Below are 22,316 nucleotides of genomic sequence, written 5' to 3' on the forward strand. Positions count from 1 at the left end.
CCTGAACTATCTTGGGGACCTGGGCGCGATGATGTTGGTATTTCCTGAGGAAGCTGAAAAAGCGAAACTAGTCGAAATACTTCACCTTCTATACCAGCCCCTGATTATTTGTAATGATTTTATGTTCAAATAAATTGACTTGTTATTTTTATAGAACTGTTTTCTCAATGTCTTTATTATCCGTATATGTGCACCGTAATAGTCCCTTGGCTTTCTCTCTTTGTTGATATTTATGGTTGGGGACCAGATTTTCCAAAAAATTCACTGCGTAGTATAATGACGACGGCTGGCCGGCAAGCGGTTAATGACTACAGCAGAATGCCCATACACTTAAAGGATTGTTCTGTTCCTTGCTAAAAACGTTATGCTTAAATAGCAGAAATGTTTCGACATTCACATTTTTACACTTCAATATGTTTATTATTGAATTTTACTCACACACACACATCTGCTACCTGATTGTTATAATATAATTTGCAGTGTATTTGATGCCTTCTCTTCTCTCCCTGCTCCTTAACTTTATATTTGTATATGTTTATTGTTGTTTCAAGTAGAACATTTATCTGAAGTATGCAGGGCCGGGACAAGGGGTGGACGGGGGCTGCCCTGGACATATTAGTTTACTGTATGGATGGGGGCACCAGTGAGCTCATTCTAATACAAGGCATTTTGGACAAGCGGATGACTGCTGGGGTTAGCATCCCCTAAGCTGTCACATAATGAAGGTGGGGGGGGGGGGGCGCAGTTTGTCTTCTTTGCCCTGGGCACTGGATGACCTTGTCCCAGCACTGGGTGCATGTCACAAAATATGGTTACAATTACAGGATTCCATGGTAGTATAGACCAGTGTTTCTCAACCTTTTTTTCGATCAAGGCACCCTTTTTTTTTTTTATTCTTTATTTATTGGTATGCGTACAAATAACACAAAATGACAAGACAATATGAATGGGTACAAATATGCCATGAAGAACAGGAGATTGCACCACAATAAATGTTAGTCACTAGCACCATAAAGGCACACCTCCCAATCAAAACTACCATTGAGATAAAATGTGTTAGACCTCATTAAATCCCATATACATATACCTTAAAATAGCGGCTAGTGAAAAAGGCTGATATAGACACATTGCTCCCTAAACCCTACTAACCCCTTAATTATCACCTCAAAGCTAACTCCAGGCACGAAAACTTTTGACTGAAATATATTCCTCAAAAGCCATAAAGGCTATAAATCCACTTTGTGTGTACCAGATGCCTTTACAAACCCAGATATTACCTTGGAAATGTAGCAGTGACTTAATCGCTGAGCTTATGTAGCCTGTGTAGAGGCCAGCAGACTCCACCTACTACAGGCTGCTAGCAGGGAACTATAGGAGGAGGGTGGATACAAGACCCGTCACCCTACACAAGGAAGAATAACAGCAGTCCGTGGTGGGACAAGGTCATTTGGTGCCCAGGGCGAAGATGGCAAACTGTCCCCCCCCCCCCCCCCTTTTTTAAGAAAGAATCAATGTAATTTCAAAACAAGAATATATTTATTATTATTATATTAAGGGACACTCTGATGGGTAAATTGTATGTTAAGGGGCACCCTGATGGGCACATTTTATATTAAGAGGCACTCTGGTGGGCACAACAAAACGTGCCCCTTAACGTAAAATCTGCCCATCAGAATGCCCCTTAATCCAAAATATGGCCATCAGTGTTGCTCTTAAAATAAAATATGCCCATCAGAGTGCCCCTTAACATAAAATGTGCCCATCAGTGTGTCCCTTAACATAAAATAAGGGTCATGCCGATGGACACCTTTTATCTTAAGGGGCACTCTGATGGGCCCATTTTATTTTAAGGGGCAAGCTGATGGGTATATTTTTAATGTGCACGCTGATGGGCACATTTTATGTTAAGGGGCACTCTCATGGGCACACCAAAATGTGTCCATCAGTGTGCCCCTTAAGAAAATATGCCCATCAGTGTGCACATTAAAAATAATCCTAATAATAATAATAATAATCCTAATAATAATATCCTTCAGAGTGCCCTGTAACATAAAAAAGAGCTGGTCTTCTGTCATGCAGGCAGCATCACTGGTTGCTGGCTGTTTTAGAAGAACACTTCACTGCACCCCCCCACCTCCAATAAATTGTACCGCCCAGGGCATCCGTCCCTTCTGCCCCCCCCCCCCCCCCATTGTACCAGCTCTGACAGCAGTGACTGGTCTTTATCATGTTCAGCTGTCGCACCGTGGCAGTCTCGCACTGGATTACTGCACAGATCTGGAAGAAATGCACAAAGCCCACCCAAGATTAAAATACAATTCAGGTTGAGCTTTTTTTCTGACAATGTAAAGCAACATTTACTTGCCAAACCTCCCTAACCACCCCCCCGTGCATGCCCATGTGTGATCATATGCACACAAACAAAGGCACATGGGCAAAAAACATGTACGCATGCATACATACACATCTCAAAAACGCATGGGACATTATTGTCCACTATGGGACATGTGAAATAGAATGATAAGTACTAATGGATATGAGTAGTGCTATATGATGTGAGTATGTTAGCTAGTCATTGTGAGGGGAAAAAATAAAAAAAAGGGGGAAACAATACTAGAGTAACACACTAATCTCAAAATCCTCATTTAACCCTCTCGGTGCCAGTACATCCACAGAGAAAATCCAGTACATTTCTCTTTGGCAGAGCTTGCGGAAGCGCTCAGCGGTAGTCCATTATATTAGTCCATTCATTATAACTGGGCTGCCAATGTTCCACAATGGGTAAGACAATGTACATGACTTTTTTTTTTAACAATGCAGTGCACCACAAAACACAGTATATACAGTATATACAGCTCAACAAATCTAAATTAAAGCGTGCAGGACTTTTTCTAACACATTGGTGTAATCATATGCTGTTGAAAAGAATAGACTTTCTCCTGTCTGTGAATGACAGTGTATCTGATGTGAAGCATTTAGCATAATCTTCTGTAACAGGAACGTGTCATCTGACAAATCCTAAATCATAAATTGGACACATCCCTGGTAGATACTGATAGCCGTGTCTAATTAATAGCTTGGAAGCTCATCACTGAAAACAAAGATTTAAATAGGCAGCTGAGTGTCAGTTTGCTGTCTTTTTTGTAAATTAGATAACATGATTTTTACAAATGCATGCATACTCTACACTTTTATCTAATTCCTTCTGTAGGACAGCAAAAAAAGATTATTTAACAAGAAAAAGGGCCATCTGTAATCCAAGTCCAATGAATGTGTGCATACAGCTGAGAACAGCATTTTTCTGTAATACTGTCAGGCAAACTGCATAGGAGATCTTGAAAGGAAAGCAGTCAGGGACAGCATTCTGTACTCCTGATACAGAAGGACAACATACAATGTCTAGCAAAAATTAGGACACCCCTCACATTTTTGTAAATATTATATTATATCTTTTCATGTGACAACACTGAAGAAATTATACTTTGCTACAATGTAAAGTAGTGAGTGTACAGCTTGTATAACAGTTTAAATTTGCTGTCCCCTCAAAATAACTCAAAACACAGCCATTAATGTGTAAACCGCTGGCAAAAAAAGTTAGTACACCCCTAAGTGAAAATGTCCAAATTGGGCCCAATTAGCCATTTTTCCTCCCCGGTGTCATGTGACTCGTTAGTGTTACAAGGTCTCAGGTGTGAATGGGGAGCAGGAGTGTTTAATTTGCTGTTATCACTCTCACTCTCTCATACTGGTCACTGGCAGTTCAATATGGCACTTAATGGCAAATAACTCTATGAGTATCTAAAAAAATAATTTTTGCTCTACATAAAGATGGCCTAGGCTGTAAGAAGATTGCCAAGACCCTGAAACTGAGCTGCAGTATGGTGACCAAGACCATACAGTGTTTTAACAGGACAGGTTCCACTCAGAACAGGCCTTGTCATGGTTGATCAAAGAAGTTGAGGGCACGTGCACCGTACACTGCATCAAATTGGTCTGCATGGCTGTCGTCCCAAAAGGAAGCCTCTTCTAAAGATGATGCACAAAAAAGTCCACAAACAGTTTGATGACGACAAGCAGACTAAGGACATGGATTACTGGAACCATGTCCTTTGGTCTGATGAAAACAAGATAAACTTATTTGGTTCAGATGGTGTCAAGCGTGTGTGATGGCAACCAGGTGAGGAGTGCAAAGACAAGTGTGTCTTGCCTACATTCAAGCATGGTGGTTGGGGGTTTACATACAATTTAAGTGACAATAGATTTTAAGAAATGTGTCCAAATTAAACTGAGGTAACTGAATCTCTCTTATTTTCTTCATTGTTTTTCTTAGATGGCTGTATTTATTGATGACCTGAACATGCCTAACCCTGAACAATATGGCGCTCAGCCACCACTAGAGCTGATTCGTCAGTTACTAGAACTGGGTGGCTTCTATGACACTAAAACACTTACCTGGAAGGTAGGTATCTTTATTTTTTCCTTATATGATCATGCTTCCTAGTACTAGTTCTTGGTTATAATTTGTGATGCCCCAGGTGGAAACTGGTAGCTGGTTAAGCCAATTATGGATGGCACTAGTTTCTGCACTGTAGATGGGGAAACAGCTGGTCATTGCTTTCTAAGCAAAGCAGCAGTATTTCAGCAATTTAACTGTGAACACCTTGCTCCCCTCTTCACATGGAAAACAGTAAAGAATCAGAATGTTTGCCCAGAGATTATCCAAGCGTGTTGAGTGTTTCCCAATTTTTTTGAAGGACTCATTATTACCCCTCACAACAGCTCTAAGCAGACTACCCTCATGCCGAGTAAGCTTGTTCATGGTTATCCTGAAGTTTACCTGCAGTAAAGAAAATGGAAGGTGTGATGGACCACCTGGTACCACACCTGGGTGCTTCCGCCAAGATACAGCTGCCTCCACTCTGGAATGGGAACCAGGAACCAGATATTATAGCTGAGCATTGCACCCAAGAACTAGACGATACTAGCTTAGGTGTGAACAGGAACTGACTTTATTATAAACTCACACAGAATACGGTATATACCACACAAAATCAGATAAGAGCTTGATCACATTAATCTAAACAATGCACACTTTCTCTGACACTTGTTCATTACAAGTTAAAATCAGTATTTTTTGCTACAAAATTACATAGAACCTCCAAACATTATACAGTGGTGTGAAAAAGTGTCCTCATTTCCTGTTCCTTTGCATGTTTGTCACACTTAAGTGTTTCGGAACATCAAACCAATTTAAACAATAGTCAAGGACAACACAAGTAAACACAAAATGCAATTTGTAAATGAAGGTGTTTATTATTAAAGGTGAAAAAAAATCGAAACCATCATGGCCCTGTGTGAAAAAGTGATTGCCCCCTAAACCTAATAACTGGTTGGGCCACCCTTAGCAGCAACAACTGCAACCAAGCGTTTGCGATAACGTGCAATGAGGCTTTTACAGCGTCCTGGAGGAATTTTGGCCCACTCATCTTTGCAGAATTGTCCTAATTCAGTTACATTAGAGGGTTTTCGAGCATGAACGGCCTTTTTAAGGTCATACCACAACATCTCAATAGGATTCAGGTCAGGACTTTGGCTAGGCCACTCCAAAGTCTTCATTTTGTTTTTCTTCAGCCATTCGGTGGTGGACTTGCTGGTGTGTTTAGGATCATTGTCCTGCTGCAGAACCCAAGTTCGTTTCAGCTTGAGTACACGAACAGATGGTCGGACATTCTCCTTCAGGATCTCTTGGTAGACAGCAGAATTCATAGTTCCTTTTATCACGGCAAGTCTTCCAGGTCCTGAAGCAGCAAAACAGCCCCAGACCATCACACTACCACCACCATATTTTACTGTTGGTATAATGTTCTTTTTATGAAATGCAGTGTTCCTTCTACGCCAGATATACTTGGACACACACCTTCCAAAGAGTTCCACTTTTGTCTCATCGGTCCACAGAATGTTGTCCCAAAAGTCTTGGGGATCATCAAGATGTGTTGTGGAGAAATTGAGACGAGCTTTGATGTTCTTTTTGCTCAGCAGTGGTTTTCTCTTTGGAACTCTGCCATGCAGGCCATTTTTGCCCAGTCTTTTCCTGATGGTGGAGGCATGAACGCTGACCTTAACTGAGGCAAGTGAGGCCTGCAGTTCCTTGGACGTTGTTGTGGGGTCTTTTGTGACCTCTTGGATGAGTCGTCGCTGCGCTCTTGGGGTAATTTTGGGCGGCCGGCCACTCCTGGGAAGGTTCACCACTGTTCCATGTCTTCGCCATTTGTGGATAATGGCTCTCACTGTGGTTCGCTGGATTCCCAAAGCTTTGGAAATGGCTTTATAACCCTTTCCAGACTGATAGATCTCAATTACTTTCTTTCTCAATTGTTCCTGAATTTCTTTGGGTCTCGGCATGATGTGTAGCTTTTAAGGATCTTCTGGTGGACCTTACTGTGTCAAGCAGCTCCTATTTAAGTGATGCCTTGATTGTGAACAGGTGTGGCAATAATCAGGCCTGGGTGTGGCTAGAGAAATTGAACTCAGGTGTGGACAACCACAGTTATAGTATGTTTTAACAAGGGGGGCAATCACTTTTTCACACAGGGCCATGATGGTTTGGATTTTTTTTCACCTTTAATAATAAACACCTTCATTTACAAATTGCATTTTGTGTTTACTTGTGTTGTCCTTGACTATTGTTTAAATTGGTTTGATGTTCCGAAACACTTAAGTGTGACAAACATGCAAAGGAACAGGAAATGAGGAAGGGGGCAAACACTTTTTCACACCACTGTGTATATATATATATATATATATATATATATATATATATATATATATATATATATATATATAATATACAGTACAGACCAAAAGTTTGGACACACCTTCTCATTCAAAGAGTTTTCTTTATTTTCATGACTATGAAAATTGTAGATTCACACTGAAGGCATCAAAACTATGAATTAACACATGTGGAATTATATACTGAACAAAAAAGTGTGAAAAAACTGAAAATATGTCTTATATTCTCGGGTCTTCAAAGTAGCCACCTTTTGCTTTGATTACTGCTCTGCACACTCTTGGCATTCTGTTGATGATCTTCAAGAGATAGTCACATGAAATGGCTTTCCAACAGTCTTGAAGGAGTTCCCAGAGATGCTTGGCACTTGTTGGCCCTTTTGCCTTCACTCTGTGGTCCAGCTCACCCCAAACCATCTCGATTGGGTTCAGGTCCGGTGACTGTGGAGGCCAGGTCATCTGGCGCAGCACCCCATCACACTCCTCCTTGGTCAAATAGCCCTTACACAGCCTGGAGGTGTGTTTGGAGTCACTGTCCTGTTGAAAAATAAATGATGGTCCAACTAAACGCAAACCGGATGGAATTGCATGCCACTGCAAGATGCTGTGGTAGCCGTGCTGGTTCAGTATGCCTTCAATTTTGAATAAATCCCTGAGAGTGTCACCAGCAAAGCACCCCCACACCATCACACCTCCTCCTCCATGCTTCATGGTAGGAAGCAGGCATGTAGAGTCCATCTGTTCACCTCTTCTGCGTTGCACAAAGACACGGTGGTTGGAACCAAAGATCTCAAACTTGGACTCATCAGACCAAAGCACAGATTTCCACTGGTCTAATGTCCATTTCTTGTGTTCTTTAGCCCAAACAAGTCTCTTCTGCTTGTTGCCTGTCCTCAGCAGTGGTTTCCTAGCAGCTATTTTACCATGAAAGCCTGATTCACACAGTCTCCTCTTAACAGTTGTTCTAGAGATGTGTATGCTGCTAGAACTCTGTGTGGCATTGACCTGTTCTCTAATCTGAGCTGCTGTCAACCTGCGATTTCTGAGGCTGGTGACTCGGATGAACTTATCGTCCGCAGCAGAGGTGACTCTTGGTCTTCCTTTCCTAGGGCGGTCCTCATGTGAGCCAGTTTCTTTGTAGCGCTTGATGGTTTTTGCCACTGCACTTGGGAACACTTTCAAAGTTTTGACCTTCATTTCTTAAAGTAAAGATGGCCACTCGTTTTTCTTTACTTAGCTGCTTTTTTCTCGCCATAATACAAATTCTAACAGTCTATTCAGTAGGACTATCAGCTGTGTACTGTATCCACCGCCTGCACAACACAACTGATGGTCCCAACCCCATTTATAAGGCTTGAAATCCCACTTATTAAACCTGTCAGGGCACACCTGTGAAGTGAAAACCATTTTAGGTGACTACCTCTTGAAGCTCATCAACAGAATGCCAAGAGTGTGCGGAGCGGTAATCAAAGCAAAAGGTGGCTACTTTGAAGAACCGAGAATATAAGACATATTTTCAGTTGTTTCACACTTTTTTGTTCAGTATATAATTCCACATGTGTTAATTCATAGTTTTGATGCCTTCAGTGTGAATCTACAATTTTCATAGTCATGAAAATAAAGAAAACTCTTTGAATGAGAAGGTGTGTCCAAACTTTTGGTCTGTACTGTATATATATATATATATATATATATATATATATATATATTATAGCAGAGACCCTTGAAAATAAAATGTCAGTCCATTGCAATATTTTATGTCACACTGTATTTGCGCAGCGGTCTTTAAAACGCAATTTTTTTTTTGGGGGGGGGGGGGCAAACAGTTAAAAAAGGAGTACAATAAAAAAAAAACAGTAAAGTTAGCCCAATTTTTTTGTATAATGTAAAAGATGATGTTACACCAAGTAAACATATACCTTTTATTTTTAACATAGGGTTCACAAAGCTTTCAACAAAGAAAAGGATCTTTATTTTAGTCACATGACTGTAATTTTTAAATCTCATTAAACTTGATTTCAAATATCTCTCCCTTTATTTTAATTATCCTTGTGCAGGTGTAGTAGCTTTTTGAATTGATCCTAGTGGGACTTTAATAGCAAAAATCATATTATTTGTTTTAATTGCTGCCTCAAATACTGGAAAACTTTCTGTTTGTCATATTCCAGTTTATTCTGCTAATTTCCGAATTTATCTGCTAAAAAGAAAACAGCTGTTTTAAGCAATAGGTGTACAATGTATACTAGAAAATACATATTAATGCCCTGGCAATATCAGTATAACAACAGTTATTAAAAAAAAAAAAAAACACCCCACCTAGGGCCATTAGGGCATTTGTGTTGCTTAGCATCTAGAGAAATAGCCTCATGACTGGGGGCTTCTTTTGTCAGTGGGTATTTTTAAACATCTTACCGAATTATAGTAAAATCTTAATTCAGCAACTATCTGTTTCCTCCAGAACATTCAGGATGTCTCTCTCATTGCTGCTTGTGCGCCCCCTGGTGGAGGAAGGAATGAGCTCAGTCCCCGTCTTCTAAAACATTTCTGCATGTTCACCCTGCCTCACCCATCTGTGCAGGCACTGCAGCATATATTCCAGGTAAACAAGAATACAGTATGCATAAACATTTAAAGGAGAATTATGGGGTATGCAAAATAACAAACATACAGGTGCATCTCATAAAATTAGAATATCATCAAAAAGTTAATTTATTTCAGTAGTTCAATTAAAAAAGTGAATCTCATATTTTATATAGATGTGCTACACATAGAGTGATATATTTCAAGCTTTTCTTTCTTTTAATTTTAATGATTATGGCCTACAGCTAGTGAAAACCCAAAATGTTGTGTCTCAGAAAATGTAAATATTACATGAGACCAATAAAAAAAGGGTTCTTAATACAGAAATGTTGCCTTACTAAAAAGCATGTCTATGTACAGTATAGTATGCACTCAATACTTGGTACGACATGGCATGGAGTCGATCGGCCTATGGCACTGCCGAGGTGTTATGGAAGCCCAGGTTGCTTTGATAGCAGCCTTCAGCTTGTCTGCATTGTTGGGTCTGGTGTCTCTCATCTGCCTCTTGACAATACCCCACAGATTCTCTATGGGGTTTAGGTCAGGGGAGTTTGCTGGCCAATCAAGCACAGTGAGACCATAATCATTAAACCAGGTATTGGTACTTTTGACAGCGTGGGCAGGTGCAAAGTCCTACTGGAAAATTAAATTGGCCCCTCCATAAAGCTGGTCACAGAGGGAAGCATGAAGTGCTCTAGAATTTCCTGGTAGAGGGCTGCGCTGACTTTGGAATTGATAAAACACAGTGGACCAACACCATCAGATGACATGGCTCTCCAAATCATTACTGACTGTGGAAACTTCACACTGGACCTCATTCAACTTAGATTCTGTGCCTCTCCACTCTTCCTCCAGACTCTGGACCACAGTCCGTGATGATTTGGGGCACCTGTACATATTCACCTCCATTATGTAACACTGCAACCATCCCATGCCAGCTTTAGGAGAGCTGACAGATTACATGACCACTTATCAGTCAGCTCTTGGTCCAATTGTAGCTCAGTGCACTACCACTTTGCTACTCCATTGGACAGATGACATCTCAGAGCTGCAAAGGAAGTTGACACTGGAAGACTGTGATAGCAGTTCTGAACAAGGAGCATGTTACAGTATAATACCCAGCATGTGTCACTGACTTCAAGTCTAACTCTGGTATCTGAATGTTGAAGCATCCCCACTCAGGACCACCACTCCAACATATCCTAATATTACTGGCATGGGTGGCGTATGCCCATAATCTCCTACCCAGTCCTTTCAGTTTAAATGTATTTTTATTATTATTACAACATTTTCACAAGCCATAACAAAGTATGGCACAGTATGGTATTTAGGCAAAGAATGGAAGTTCAGCATAAGAAAGGTGATGCCTTGTACACTCACATTTCCCCCGCAGCCACAGAGGAGTCGCAAAGAGTCGTCGCCTCATTAGACGCAGAAAAGGCGTTCGACTCGGTCGAATGGAAATTCCTTTGGAGGGTGCTGGAGCGGTTTAACTTCGGACCCAAATTTATTTCTTGGGTTAAACTGCTCTACAAGAATCCCACAGCCAGAGTGCTCACTAATGGCCTACTGTCTGGGGGATTCTCCCTGGGTGGGGGTACAAGGCAGGGGTGCATGTGTTACCGGTCTTACAGAGCCTGGTGGCCAAATGTCAGACGGGGAAAATTTTTATATGTCTTCCGACACACCCCGGTTCTGATCTCCAATTCCTTTTTTAAGAAGGTAGAGCAGATAATGAACACCTTTATATGGGCAGGAGCGACCCCGAGAATAGCACAAACCACCCTACAACTGCCCCTGTCCCTTGGGGGTCTCGCCCTTCCCTGTCTGAAACAATATTACTGGGCAGCGGTGCTGGTGACGGTGCGGTGGTGGTTCGCACAGCTTATGTCACTACCCCTATGTGAACCACGCTTCGGGTCTGGCATCAGTTTACGGTTAGGCTGAACCCGCCCGCCGTACTGTCGCCATTCACACCACTGTGGGGAAACCCAAGGTTGAAACACCTCAGCTCTGTCTCAGACCCCGCTTTGTGGGCTAGGTTTGGTATCACAACTCTACAACAGGTGATGCCGGGGGACTCCCTTCTCTCTTTTGATTCTCTCAGAGAAGAATACCAATTCCCCTCCCGAATGATTTTCCGATACATACAACTACGCCATGCGCTGAGGACACAGTTTCCGTCGGGAATAACCTTGCACTCCCACGATGTTGAGAAATTCTTAATCGCCCAGGGTGGTGATCGGGTCCTCTCCTCTCTTTATCTCAGAATTTCGACGGGGTCGACCAGAGGTGGACCTAGGCTCTTCCAAAAGTGGCAGGAGGATGTCCCCACCTTGGCAGCCAACGTTTGGGAAGAGGGAATACAACAATATTTGCCGTTGATGATATCGGCTAAGGACAGATACATCCAGCTGAAATGTATTCATAGGGCATACTATACCCCACAACGGCTTTCCAGAATATACTCGGGATGCTCGGATAGATGCCCGAAGTGTACCACTGAGGCCGCGTACACACGGGCGGACTGTCCGCCCAACTAGGTTCGTCAAACAGTTTGACAAACAGTCCGTTCAAAATTAGCATGAACGGACTTGACCACACACGACGAACGAACAGTCCGCTGAAAACTTGCGCGATGACGTGAACGGCACGTACGACGGGACGAGAAATTCGGCGTCCGATACACTGCAATGCAACCTTCGCCGTGTAAATTCTTTCTGAGCATGCGCGAGACTTAGTTTGCCGAACAAGCCTACACACGAGCGGACTGTCCGCTCAAACCAAGTTTCAGGGGACAGTCTTACGGAAATTCCGAAAAACTTTGTTCGTCAGACTGTCCGCTGAAACTGTCCGCTGAAGCCCACACACGAGCGGACTGTCCGCTGAAACACTGTTCAGCGGACAAAGTTGGACGAACAGTCCGCCCGTGTGTACGCGGCCTGAGATGCATGTAGTGTGGGATTGTCCGGTCATACAACGATTCTGGGAGGGAGTGGTGCCGGAGATCAACGAAGTAGGGAACCTCTCGTTGGGGTTAGATCCGGTGGTCTTACTACTGGGTGTGTGCGACCGGGTGGCATCAAACACACATAGACAGCTGTTTGTGTTTTATACAGCGTTTTACGCCAGAAAGACTATCCTTATGCAGTGGAAGAAATCGGACCCACCTAGGGTAGCCCAATGATTGACTCTGCCCTTCCCCTGTATAAACTCACTTACATGAGTCGCAGGTGCCCACAAAAGTTCAATAAGATATGGGGGTGTTGGGTGCAGGAGTCACGCATGATTCCATGTCCTCCATGGGTAGGTGAGTGCTGTATTATCTCAGAAATGGCATGATCATATCTAGCAGCCAAGCTGAAGAGTAGTTTACTATGAATAATGCGATGTATGCTGTGCGGATATCGTGTGCTGGATACGATTAGTGAACCTGACTGTACGCTATACTTCATTTTGTTTTTGTTTCTGTGTTTGTTATGATTTACTTTATACATGGAAAACATGATGTGATGTATTGCTGTATCCATGAGGTTCCGTTCACACAGGGGCAACTCAGATCCGACTTCAGGTCGCCCTAGTCGCCTCAGGTCGGACAACATTTAAAAATCAATGTAAGTGAATGAGAGCCGTCTTAATGCACACTACTGAAGTTGCTCCGACTTCAGAAAAGGTTCCTGTACTACTTCAATCCGACTTGTAGGCGACCGGTACCCATTGATTTCAATGGAGGTCGCCTCCAAGTCGGATCTCCATCTATACGGAGGCGACTGTGATAGAATTATCAGCTCTCAAGAGGGAACTTCACGCCAAATTTATGAAAAAAAATTTGGTGTGGGTTCCCCCTCCGAAAGCATACCAGGCCCTTAGGTCTGGTATGGATTTTAAGGGGAACCCCCTACGCCGAAAAAACGGTGTGGGGGTACCCCACAGATCCATACCAGACCCTTATCCGAGCACGCTACCCGGCCGGCCAGGAAAGGGGGTGGGGACGAGTGAGCGCCCCCCCTCCTGAGCCGTACCAGGCCACGCGCCATAAACATGGGGGGTGCCTTGGGGAAGGGAGGGCCTCGCGGCCCCCCACCCCAGAGCACCTGGTCCCCATGTTGATGAGGACAAGGGCCTCTTCTCGACAACCCTGGCCGTTGGTTGTCGGGGCCTGCGGGCGGGGGGCTTATCGGAATCTGGGAGCCCCCTTTAATAAGGGGGCTCCCGGATCTCGGCCCTCCACCCTATGTGAATGAGTATGGGGTACAACGTACCCCTACCCATTCACCTGTGAAAAAAAAGTACAAAAAAAACACAACACAGGGTTAAAATAGTTTATTGCACAGCTCCGGTGGTCTTCCGTCTTCGGGGGTCTTCTCGCCGGACTCCTCCGCTATCTTCTGCTAGCTCTTTTACTAGCGGAGGAGCCCGGCATTCTTCTTCGCCAGATGATGTCCCCGCCCATTATGATGTCACAGTCCCAGCATCCTCTGGGACTGTGACATCATAATGGGCGGGGACATCATCCGGCGATGTCCCTATATAAGTCGCCGCACGCCGCGTGTTCTGTCATAGTAAGCGGGGGCAGCGGCAAGGCAACATCTCCAGCAGAGGAGAACAGAAGGTGGCGGCAGCGGCGAGAGAAGACCGGGTCACCACTTGTAAAAGAGCTAGAAGAAGGCGGGGTGGCCCAGCAAGAAGAACCGAAGAGGGGGACAAGACCCCGAAGTCTGAAGAAGAGGGCGGCGGCGAAGAAGAATGCTGGGCTCCTCCGCTAGTAAAAGAGCTAGCAGAAGATAGCGGAGGAGTCCGGCGAGAAGACCCCCGAAGACGGAAGACCCCGGGAGCTGTGCAATAAACTATTTTAACCCTGTGTTGTGTTTTTTTTGTACTTTTTTTTCACAGGTGAATGGGTAGGGGTACGTTGTACCCTATACTCATTCACATAGTGTGGGGGGCCGGGATCTGGGAGCCCCCTTATTAAAGGGGGCTCCCGGATTCCGATAAGCCCCGTCCGTCCCCACCCCCTTTCCTTGCCGGCCGGGTAGCGTGCTCGGATAAGGGTCTGGTATGGATCTGGGGGGGCCCCCACGCCGTGTTTTTGGCGTAGGGGGTTCCCCTTAAAATCCATACCAGACCTAAGGGCCTGGTATGCTCTCGGAGGGAGAACTCACGCCAAATTCATGAAAAAAAATTTGCCGTGGGTTCCCCCTCCGAGAGCATACCAGGCCCTTAGGTCTGGTATGGATTTTAAGGGGAACCCCCTACGCCGAAAAAACGGCATGGGGGTCCCCCCCAGATCCATACCAGACCCTTATCCGAGCACGCTACCCGGCCGGCCAGGAAAGGTTTCCCCTTGAGAGCTCATTCTCTGATTGGCCACGGCAAAAGTCGCCTGGCCTGGGGCGACTTAAAGTCGTGTTGTAAGTCGCCCCAAGTCGTGTTCAGGTTGTGTCCAAGTTGCCTCCAAAAGTCGTGTTGAAAGTCGTGTTGCCCCTGTGTGAACGGACCCTTAAGAGACCAATAAAAACTTTTCTGTTAAAAAAAAAAGAAGAAAGGTGATGCCTATTGCGAACAAGATTGCGATAGATTATATAGTCTCCAAAAGACATAGTGACCATTGGTGTAGTAGTTATGGATGTTTTGGTAGGGGAATACAGTACAGGAGGTCCCAAGTTGCTCTTGTGAGGAGTTATTTGGTCATACTATACATTCCATAGACAGGGCCAGACTTACCATTGGGCTTAACTGGGCTCAAGTCCATGGGCCCCGCCCAATAGGAGGCCCCACGGAGATACATAGCCAAGTGTACTCGGGTCGGCTCTGCTCACAGTCACGCTCAGTCCTGCCCTATGATGGACATAACACAGGGACTGGGTGTGACTGTGAGCCGAGCCGAGTACACTCGGCTACTCTCGGCTCCGCTCGGGACTACGAGAGGACCCCGAGAGCCGCTGTATCGACATATTCGGAGACCTATAGCAGTTTGCTATGGAAGTGACATTCCGTCGCCGCCATCTTGCTTCACCCCACACTCGTCCACAGTAAGGATACACTAAACCCCTGTACACACGGTCGGAGATTTCCACAACCAAATCCGTCGCATTTTGCCCGTCAGATTTTGTCCGTCGGATCTTGTCCGAAACTGTTGCATACACATGGTCGGACAAAGTTGGCGAAAAATCCGATCTTTCAGAACGTGATGACGTAAGGACTACATTCAGGCTAGTAGCCAATAGCTTTGATGTAGGAATTTGATGTGAGCATGCGTGGCACTTGGTCCGATCAAAATTCTCTACACATGATCGGAGTATGTCCGATCGGCCCAGTTGGTCGGGAAATATTTCCAACATGTTGGAAAATTGGGCCCGACGGATATTCCGACGGAATCAGTCTGATGCATACCACACACAGTCGGATTATCCGACGACACGGTCCGATAGGACACATTCTGACGGATTCTCCGACCGTGTGTTCAAGGGCTAAGAAGGGGTAAAGCAGACACGTTACACCCACCAGAGTTTTGCCTTTTAGACGTATTTATAACATTAAAATTAGTATATAGTGAAATACAGTACTTACAACTCTGACTACTTAGATGTTGAATTTTAAAAGCAGCGAACTTCTGTCAGATTAGCAAGCCTGTGAGATGAGCAGGGTTGCCGCTGCTTTTGAATTTCAAGATCTAAGTAGTCAGACAGAGTTCAAAGTCCTGTATTTCACTATATAAACTGACTTTACTGTTAAAAATACATGTAAAATGCAAAACTCCAGTGGGTGTAACAACATGTCCGCTTTACCCCTTCTTAGTGTATCCTTACAGTGGACGAGTGTGGGGTGTACCAAGATGGCGGCGACGGGAACGTTACTTCCATAGCAAACTGTGATGGGTCGCCGAATATGTCGTTACACCGCTGTGAAGACCCTAGAGCCGCCGAGAGGACCCGAGAGCTGCCGAGATACACAGGACTCTGCATCTCGGCGGCGCCATTTTTAAACTTCTAGACTGCAATGACAAGGCTGCAAATGACACTGGGGCAAGGCTGCAAATGACAAGGCTACACTGACAAGGCTGCAATGACACTGGACAAGGCTGCAGATGGACACTGATAAGGCTGCATTAATGGGCATTTAAATGTAAGTTTTTTCCTTAACCACTTCAGCCCGGAGGATTTTATCCCCTTCCTTACCAGAGCACTTTTTGCGATTCGGCACTGCGTTGATTTAACTGACAATTGCGCGGTCATGCGGCGTTGCACCCAAACAAAATTGATGTCCTTTTTTTCCCACAAATAGAGCTTTATTTTGGTGGTATTTGATCACCTCTGTGGTTTTTATTTTTTGCACTATAAACAAAAGAAGAGCGACAATTTTGAAAAAAACACAATATTTTTTACTTTTTGCTATAATAAATATCCTATTTTAAAAAACAAATTTATTCCTCAGTTTAGGCAGATATGTATTCTTCTACATTTGTTTGGTAAAAAAAATCGCAATAAGTATATATTGATTGGTTTGTGCAAAAGTTATAGCATCTACAAAATAGGGGATAGATTTATGGATTTTTTTTTTTTTTTACTAGTAATGGCAGTGATTTTTTTCATGACTGCGACATTATGGTGGACACTTCTGACACTTTTGACACATTTTTGGGACCATTCAAATTTTACGTAGCGATCGCTGCTATAAAATTGCACTGATTACTGTGTAAATGTGACTGGCAGGGAAGGAGTTAACACTAGGGGACGCTGCAGGGGTTAATTATGTTCCCTGGGAGTAATTCTAACTGTGGGGGGAGGGGACTCACAAGGGGAGGAGACCGATCAGTGTTTCTCTGTCTTCTCGAGCAATCGCGTGTGCCCAGTGGACATTGCTGCCGCTGGGCATGCGCACCGGGTCCTGTGCGACGCAGCGGCCGCGTGCACCCCCAAGACAGCCGGGAATGAGAAGACTTCATATAACGCCCGCCCAGGAACTTGGGGTGCGTGTTATACACCGGCGCGTGTTATACGCCGATAAATATGGTAATTTATAGAAGGTAGGGCCCGAAAGGGACTCAAGCCCAGGGATCCCCACCACCCTAAATCCTGCCCTGGTCATAGAGGTAGTTGCAGCCAACGCCAAAATCCAAATTAGGCTGTATTATCTTGGTTTTTGGGTAAAAGTTTTGGAAGTAAGATGAAGGAGATATGGGATATAGGGAGTCAGGAGGTAGCCTGACAACCAGTCTAGGAAGTAATCCCAGTATGGGTTCTACAGAGAGGCATCAAAGCAGACCCAGAGGTCCCACACTTATTCAATTTAGCAAGAGTATTATTTATTCTTGCTGTAAGACCTCATATGAGTGTGACTTCTTGTATGCAAGATTTTAAATTATATGTGGTTGGTCCCTGTGTCCATCCCCAATGTACAGTAATCAAGCATCTGGCTGCAGGAAGTACATGTAGAAGTAACTTTCTGGCATATTTAGACACCACAAGTGGAGGGAGAACCAGCAAATATACAGTATATTCATAGATCAAGTGAGATTTTGTAAAAAAACATAGACAAGGGATTCTATTCTTTACCAAAATGGCCGTATCTTGAGGCAAGTCCAAAATATGTGGTAAAGAGAATGTAAAAAGGCAGAGGTATAGTACCAATGATAAAAGATTATAGTTTCATTTTCCTTATAAACAGTACAAAGATAAATTTTGGTTGTGGCTGTCCAAATGAAAGTTTATTCAGTATCAGTTCCCATTTAATCATGTAGCTATGTTTCAGGGATCTTTCAGAGTGTGGGGTCATCAAGATGACCTTATACATGAGATTAGTCCCCTGAAAGTTGCACCTGTAATACAAGGCTTTTCGAAGGGAGTGGTGCGGGAGGAAGGTTAATTAGGATGGATTATGGAAAGTGTTTAATTCGAAAGTATCTAAACAAGATTTGAAAGGTAATTGGTATTGTTCCTGTAGAGTTACAAATGGTAGAAATGATTTTGTTTGCATCAATAGGTTGTCAAAGTGGAAGAGGTAATTGAGTTTCCACGGCAATACCATGTGGTCAGTGGGTCAGTCTCAGCAAACATTCCAAATCCCTTTAGTAAATTTAATTGTATCAAGTAGGTCAATATTATTGCAGTTGGTTGCAGACCCCAGAGTAGGAGTTGTCTTCTTTTAACACCTACCTTGGCTGTCTTAACTGTGACTGAAGAAGGGAAGAAATTCAACAACCCATCCTCCCTTTCTACTCGGAGTTAACCAATAGTGAGGTGTGAGAGCCTGAAATCATATAATTATCTGCAGTCTGCGGGTCAAAGCCAGAAAGTTCCCAGATCTGATAAATTGTAACTATACATAAACAATTTTCAGTTCTAATGAGTATGTGCACATAGATTTGCCAGATAAAAAATGTTCTATGTTGTCTAATAGCATATGTTTTAGGCCTATCCAGCCTCATTCGATTGTCTTCCAATGAGTCTAGGCAGTTATGATGATCGCAATGTCATGGATCACAGGGAGCAATGCAGAAAACAGATCCACGTCACAAAAAGAGATGCAGGGAGGTTTCATTTTTTCAGCTTCAGCTCTTTATTATCGTCATGCAATCAATTTCTTAATGGATTGTTCTCAGTTTATTTAACATTGAATTGAATTTCGCACTTGCAACGTTTTGCTTTGTTTGCAGGACTCAGTGAAATCTGTTTTTTCCAATAGGGGCAGACTACAGAAAGAACTTTCCTCAAAATAACTTAATGACTTTTGTCATTTTACATCTTTTTCTTTACTTTAGATCAGCATTGCATTTTTTTTCTATTTTAGCATTAATAAGGTATTTTAGCATTAATAAGGTGAAGAAAATTTTAACTGTGGTATTAGGCAAAGTGCAGCAAAACTAATTTTTTTCTGTCATCTTAAACAGCCCCATATTTAAGTACTCCATGTCAGCAGAGTATATAGTAATCATTTTAGCAGTTTTAGCAGTGATGTAACTCCTACAGACATTGGTGGAAATACAGAATGCATGCAAGGTTTGGATGTTGACCACTAACAACCCAACTCTGGATCCCACCAGTTGCTACCCTCCCCCTTGGAGCCCCCTGATTTTTTTGCTTTTAATTATGCTTTTTTATTTTGTGTACCTTCTTGTGATGTCTTTTGGCCAGTCCTCTGACATGCTGGGTCCTCTTCTTCTTTAGTCTTCTCTTGATATGATGAAATTATTGAATAAGTGAAAAAGAACACAATGCTAGGTGATGGCAACAAAAATTGGAATATCTAATGGTGATTAACACCAAAGAAATACAGTTGTGAATACCATGGAATAAATGATGAAATTATTGCCACACTCTGCATTAATACACTGCAATTGCAAGGTGCCTTACCATTCTGCAGTTATAGTTATTCCTCAGTCTTCCAAGTTGAGTAATGCTGGTTGTCAACCATGAGGACTGAGGTCATTTGTGGTAAAGAGGAGATACTGTGTGGGACATCTTTACTTTCAATTTAACTATACTTTGTTATGCCATGAGAGAATATTATACGGATTAGTCCATGAATGTAACATTTACATTGTCAAGGAATATGTATACGACTCCCCATATATGGGATACAGATCTATCATTATATAATAATTTCAACAAAAATGGTGGAGACTGATGCTTTCATAAATGCTATTTGTAGGGAATAATTTAAAAAAGGCGTATATAGTCATCCATTTAAAGTAATTAAAACATTACACGGCTTTATTGATTATTAGAATATAGCTGCAATCTGACAAAATTTTAGGATAAAACAGATAGGTTGGTAATTCATGCAGTTCTTTCACCAAAAGAAAAGAACAACACACTCCTGCACTAGAGTCTTCTGACAGGACTGGGGTCATCCTGACAGTGCTGTGAGAATAGAAAAAGAATAAAGGGGGCACTGACCTAGTACATTATCCAACAGATATTTTAAAAGATGTGAACAAAATCATAAAGATGTCTACTAGCAAACATATGTTAAAAATACGCTTGTCGCTCCACATCTGTGGCCATCTCTCATCAGTTGTTCGAATCACCAAACCTGGGAGTTGGGGGTCCTGGATGAGACCCCTCAGGCTGACATGTTCCGAAGGAGTTGCCTTCTTCTTTAGAGCCTCAAAGAGCTCTGAAGAAGAAAGCCATTGAGAACATGCAAAGTGTTTCCTGAATGGCGCCTGTGCCGAGCGAGCGGCCTCCTTTATTCACAATGCAGCAGGACAGCTGCTCAGCACAGGACCTGGAAGCCAGTGGAGATCACTGGAGTAGCGGTGTCTACTAAAGTGATTTCCAGCTTCCACAGGGATCCCATAGGTATGGCACTTACATTGAAAATTTGTCAAAGCTGGAAAAATTGACATTCCTAAGCATCAGCTTTTGCAATTTAAAGCACACATCCATCCGGTCATTCAGTATAGTAAAGCCTTTGCAAGATATTGGCAAGAGAAAGAGGTGATAATATTCAAATGGCCACTATTAAAACTTGTATAACATTTTAACCTGCAATGATAAAAAAAGGTGAGGGAATGATATATGCTTGGGAAAAAAAATGCCTTAGATTGTATGGGGACAAATATGTAACATTTGTATGTCTGAGAACATAACCCAACTCCAGAAGGCACGGATGCCTGAACTTTTTTGAAAATGATAGGCGATTAGGACAGATATCAGCTCCCGAGGTCAGAGTTTTTTCGCTTTACTCAGATAGCGCACTTTCTGGCAACATTAAGTCGCACTTCTGACCTCACTACATGTACCCCAATGGAAACCGTGTGCAGGACATACGACAACCACAAAGGTCATATTTCCATGATATATAATATCTTATTCCCGACCTCTCAGAAGTTGCCATATATGGAGAGATGGGAAAGGGATATGCAATGTACCTTGCGAATGGAGGAGTGGAATAAGGTAGTACAAAGTGCATCTAGAGCACTTATTAATACTTCTTTGATTGAAGCAAACTATAAGGTGTTATTGAGGTGGTATATGGTTCCAGCTCGAGTGGCTGCTTTTGCTCCAGGGGCGTCCCCACGGTGCTTTAGAGGTTGCACTGCGGATGGGACCATGTATCATATATGGTGGTCATGCCCCAAGGTGCGAAGGTTCTGGATACGCACGTACAATTTTATTTACTCTTTGACCGGAGTGAACCTTCGGAAGTCGCCGTTGCATGCGCTACTGGGGCGCCCCGTGGAAGGGGCATCGAGGCCAATGAGAACGTTTATAGCTTTCATATTTGTGGCGGCAAGGGTCTCTATAGCTAAATCGTGGAGGTCCCCAGTAATACCCTTTTATTTGCTTAAATCAAAACTGTCCTGGATTATGGTGAATGAACGCCTATCGGCAATACTAACTGATAGAATGGCTTGGTTCAACAGAGTGTGGGGTCCGTGGATCAGGGACTTGGTTACAGTCTAATGGGTTTACCTGGCCAGCCAGGGTCGGTGGCCCTTCTGGAGCTGGAGTGCATCCCCTCTTCTATCTCTTCTATCCTTCTTCTCTTTCCTCTCTCTACTCTTTTTTTCACTAATCTCAGTCTATGATAGCTATCTCATTTCATTTTTCCCTCTCTACTGGGGGAGTTATTTGTTTTTGGCCGCATTTGTGTTATTGAGTACTGTACGGTTATTAGGTTGTACTGATTAGAGTACCGGAATCGGAATGGAGGGCCGGGTGGCGGGGCCCCAGTACTTGCCATGCCGCTCTCATATAGAGCAAGACAAATACATGATGTCGGTATGTGTTGATTTAATTATTCTTTGGGCTACCTTTTAAGCCATGCATATGCGGACCTACTCTTTTTTTTTATCTTACGGTTACTGTTATGCTATGTGAGTTGTATTGTTATAAGATTTCTGATTCTCTGTGTCTTATTGATGTCAAATACTGAGATTGTAACTTCTAAGTTGAAAACTTGAATAAAAATATTGAAAGAGAAAATGATAGGCGATTGCT

The 22,316-nt window shown here is 43.2% G+C and overlaps 1 protein-coding gene across 1 annotated transcript in view; it reads left to right on the forward strand.

The window, feature by feature from the left end:
* Positions 1 to 22,316, forward strand: part of DNAH14 (dynein axonemal heavy chain 14) — a 418,175-nt gene that overhangs the window by 275,741 nt on the left and 120,118 nt on the right. The window contains exons 49-50 of the mRNA XM_077485830.1: positions 4,331 to 4,459; positions 9,248 to 9,388. Coding sequence (XP_077341956.1) covers positions 4,331 to 4,459; positions 9,248 to 9,388 — 270 coding nt within the window. The remainder of the gene's footprint in view (positions 1 to 4,330; positions 4,460 to 9,247; positions 9,389 to 22,316) is intronic.

Source organism: Lithobates pipiens, unplaced genomic scaffold, assembly GCF_037356315.1.
Source record: "Lithobates pipiens isolate NorthernLeopardFrog02 unplaced genomic scaffold, aLitPip1_a1.2 Scaffold_18, whole genome shotgun sequence".
In the NCBI taxonomy this organism is placed as follows: Eukaryota; Metazoa; Chordata; class Amphibia; order Anura; family Ranidae; genus Lithobates; species Lithobates pipiens.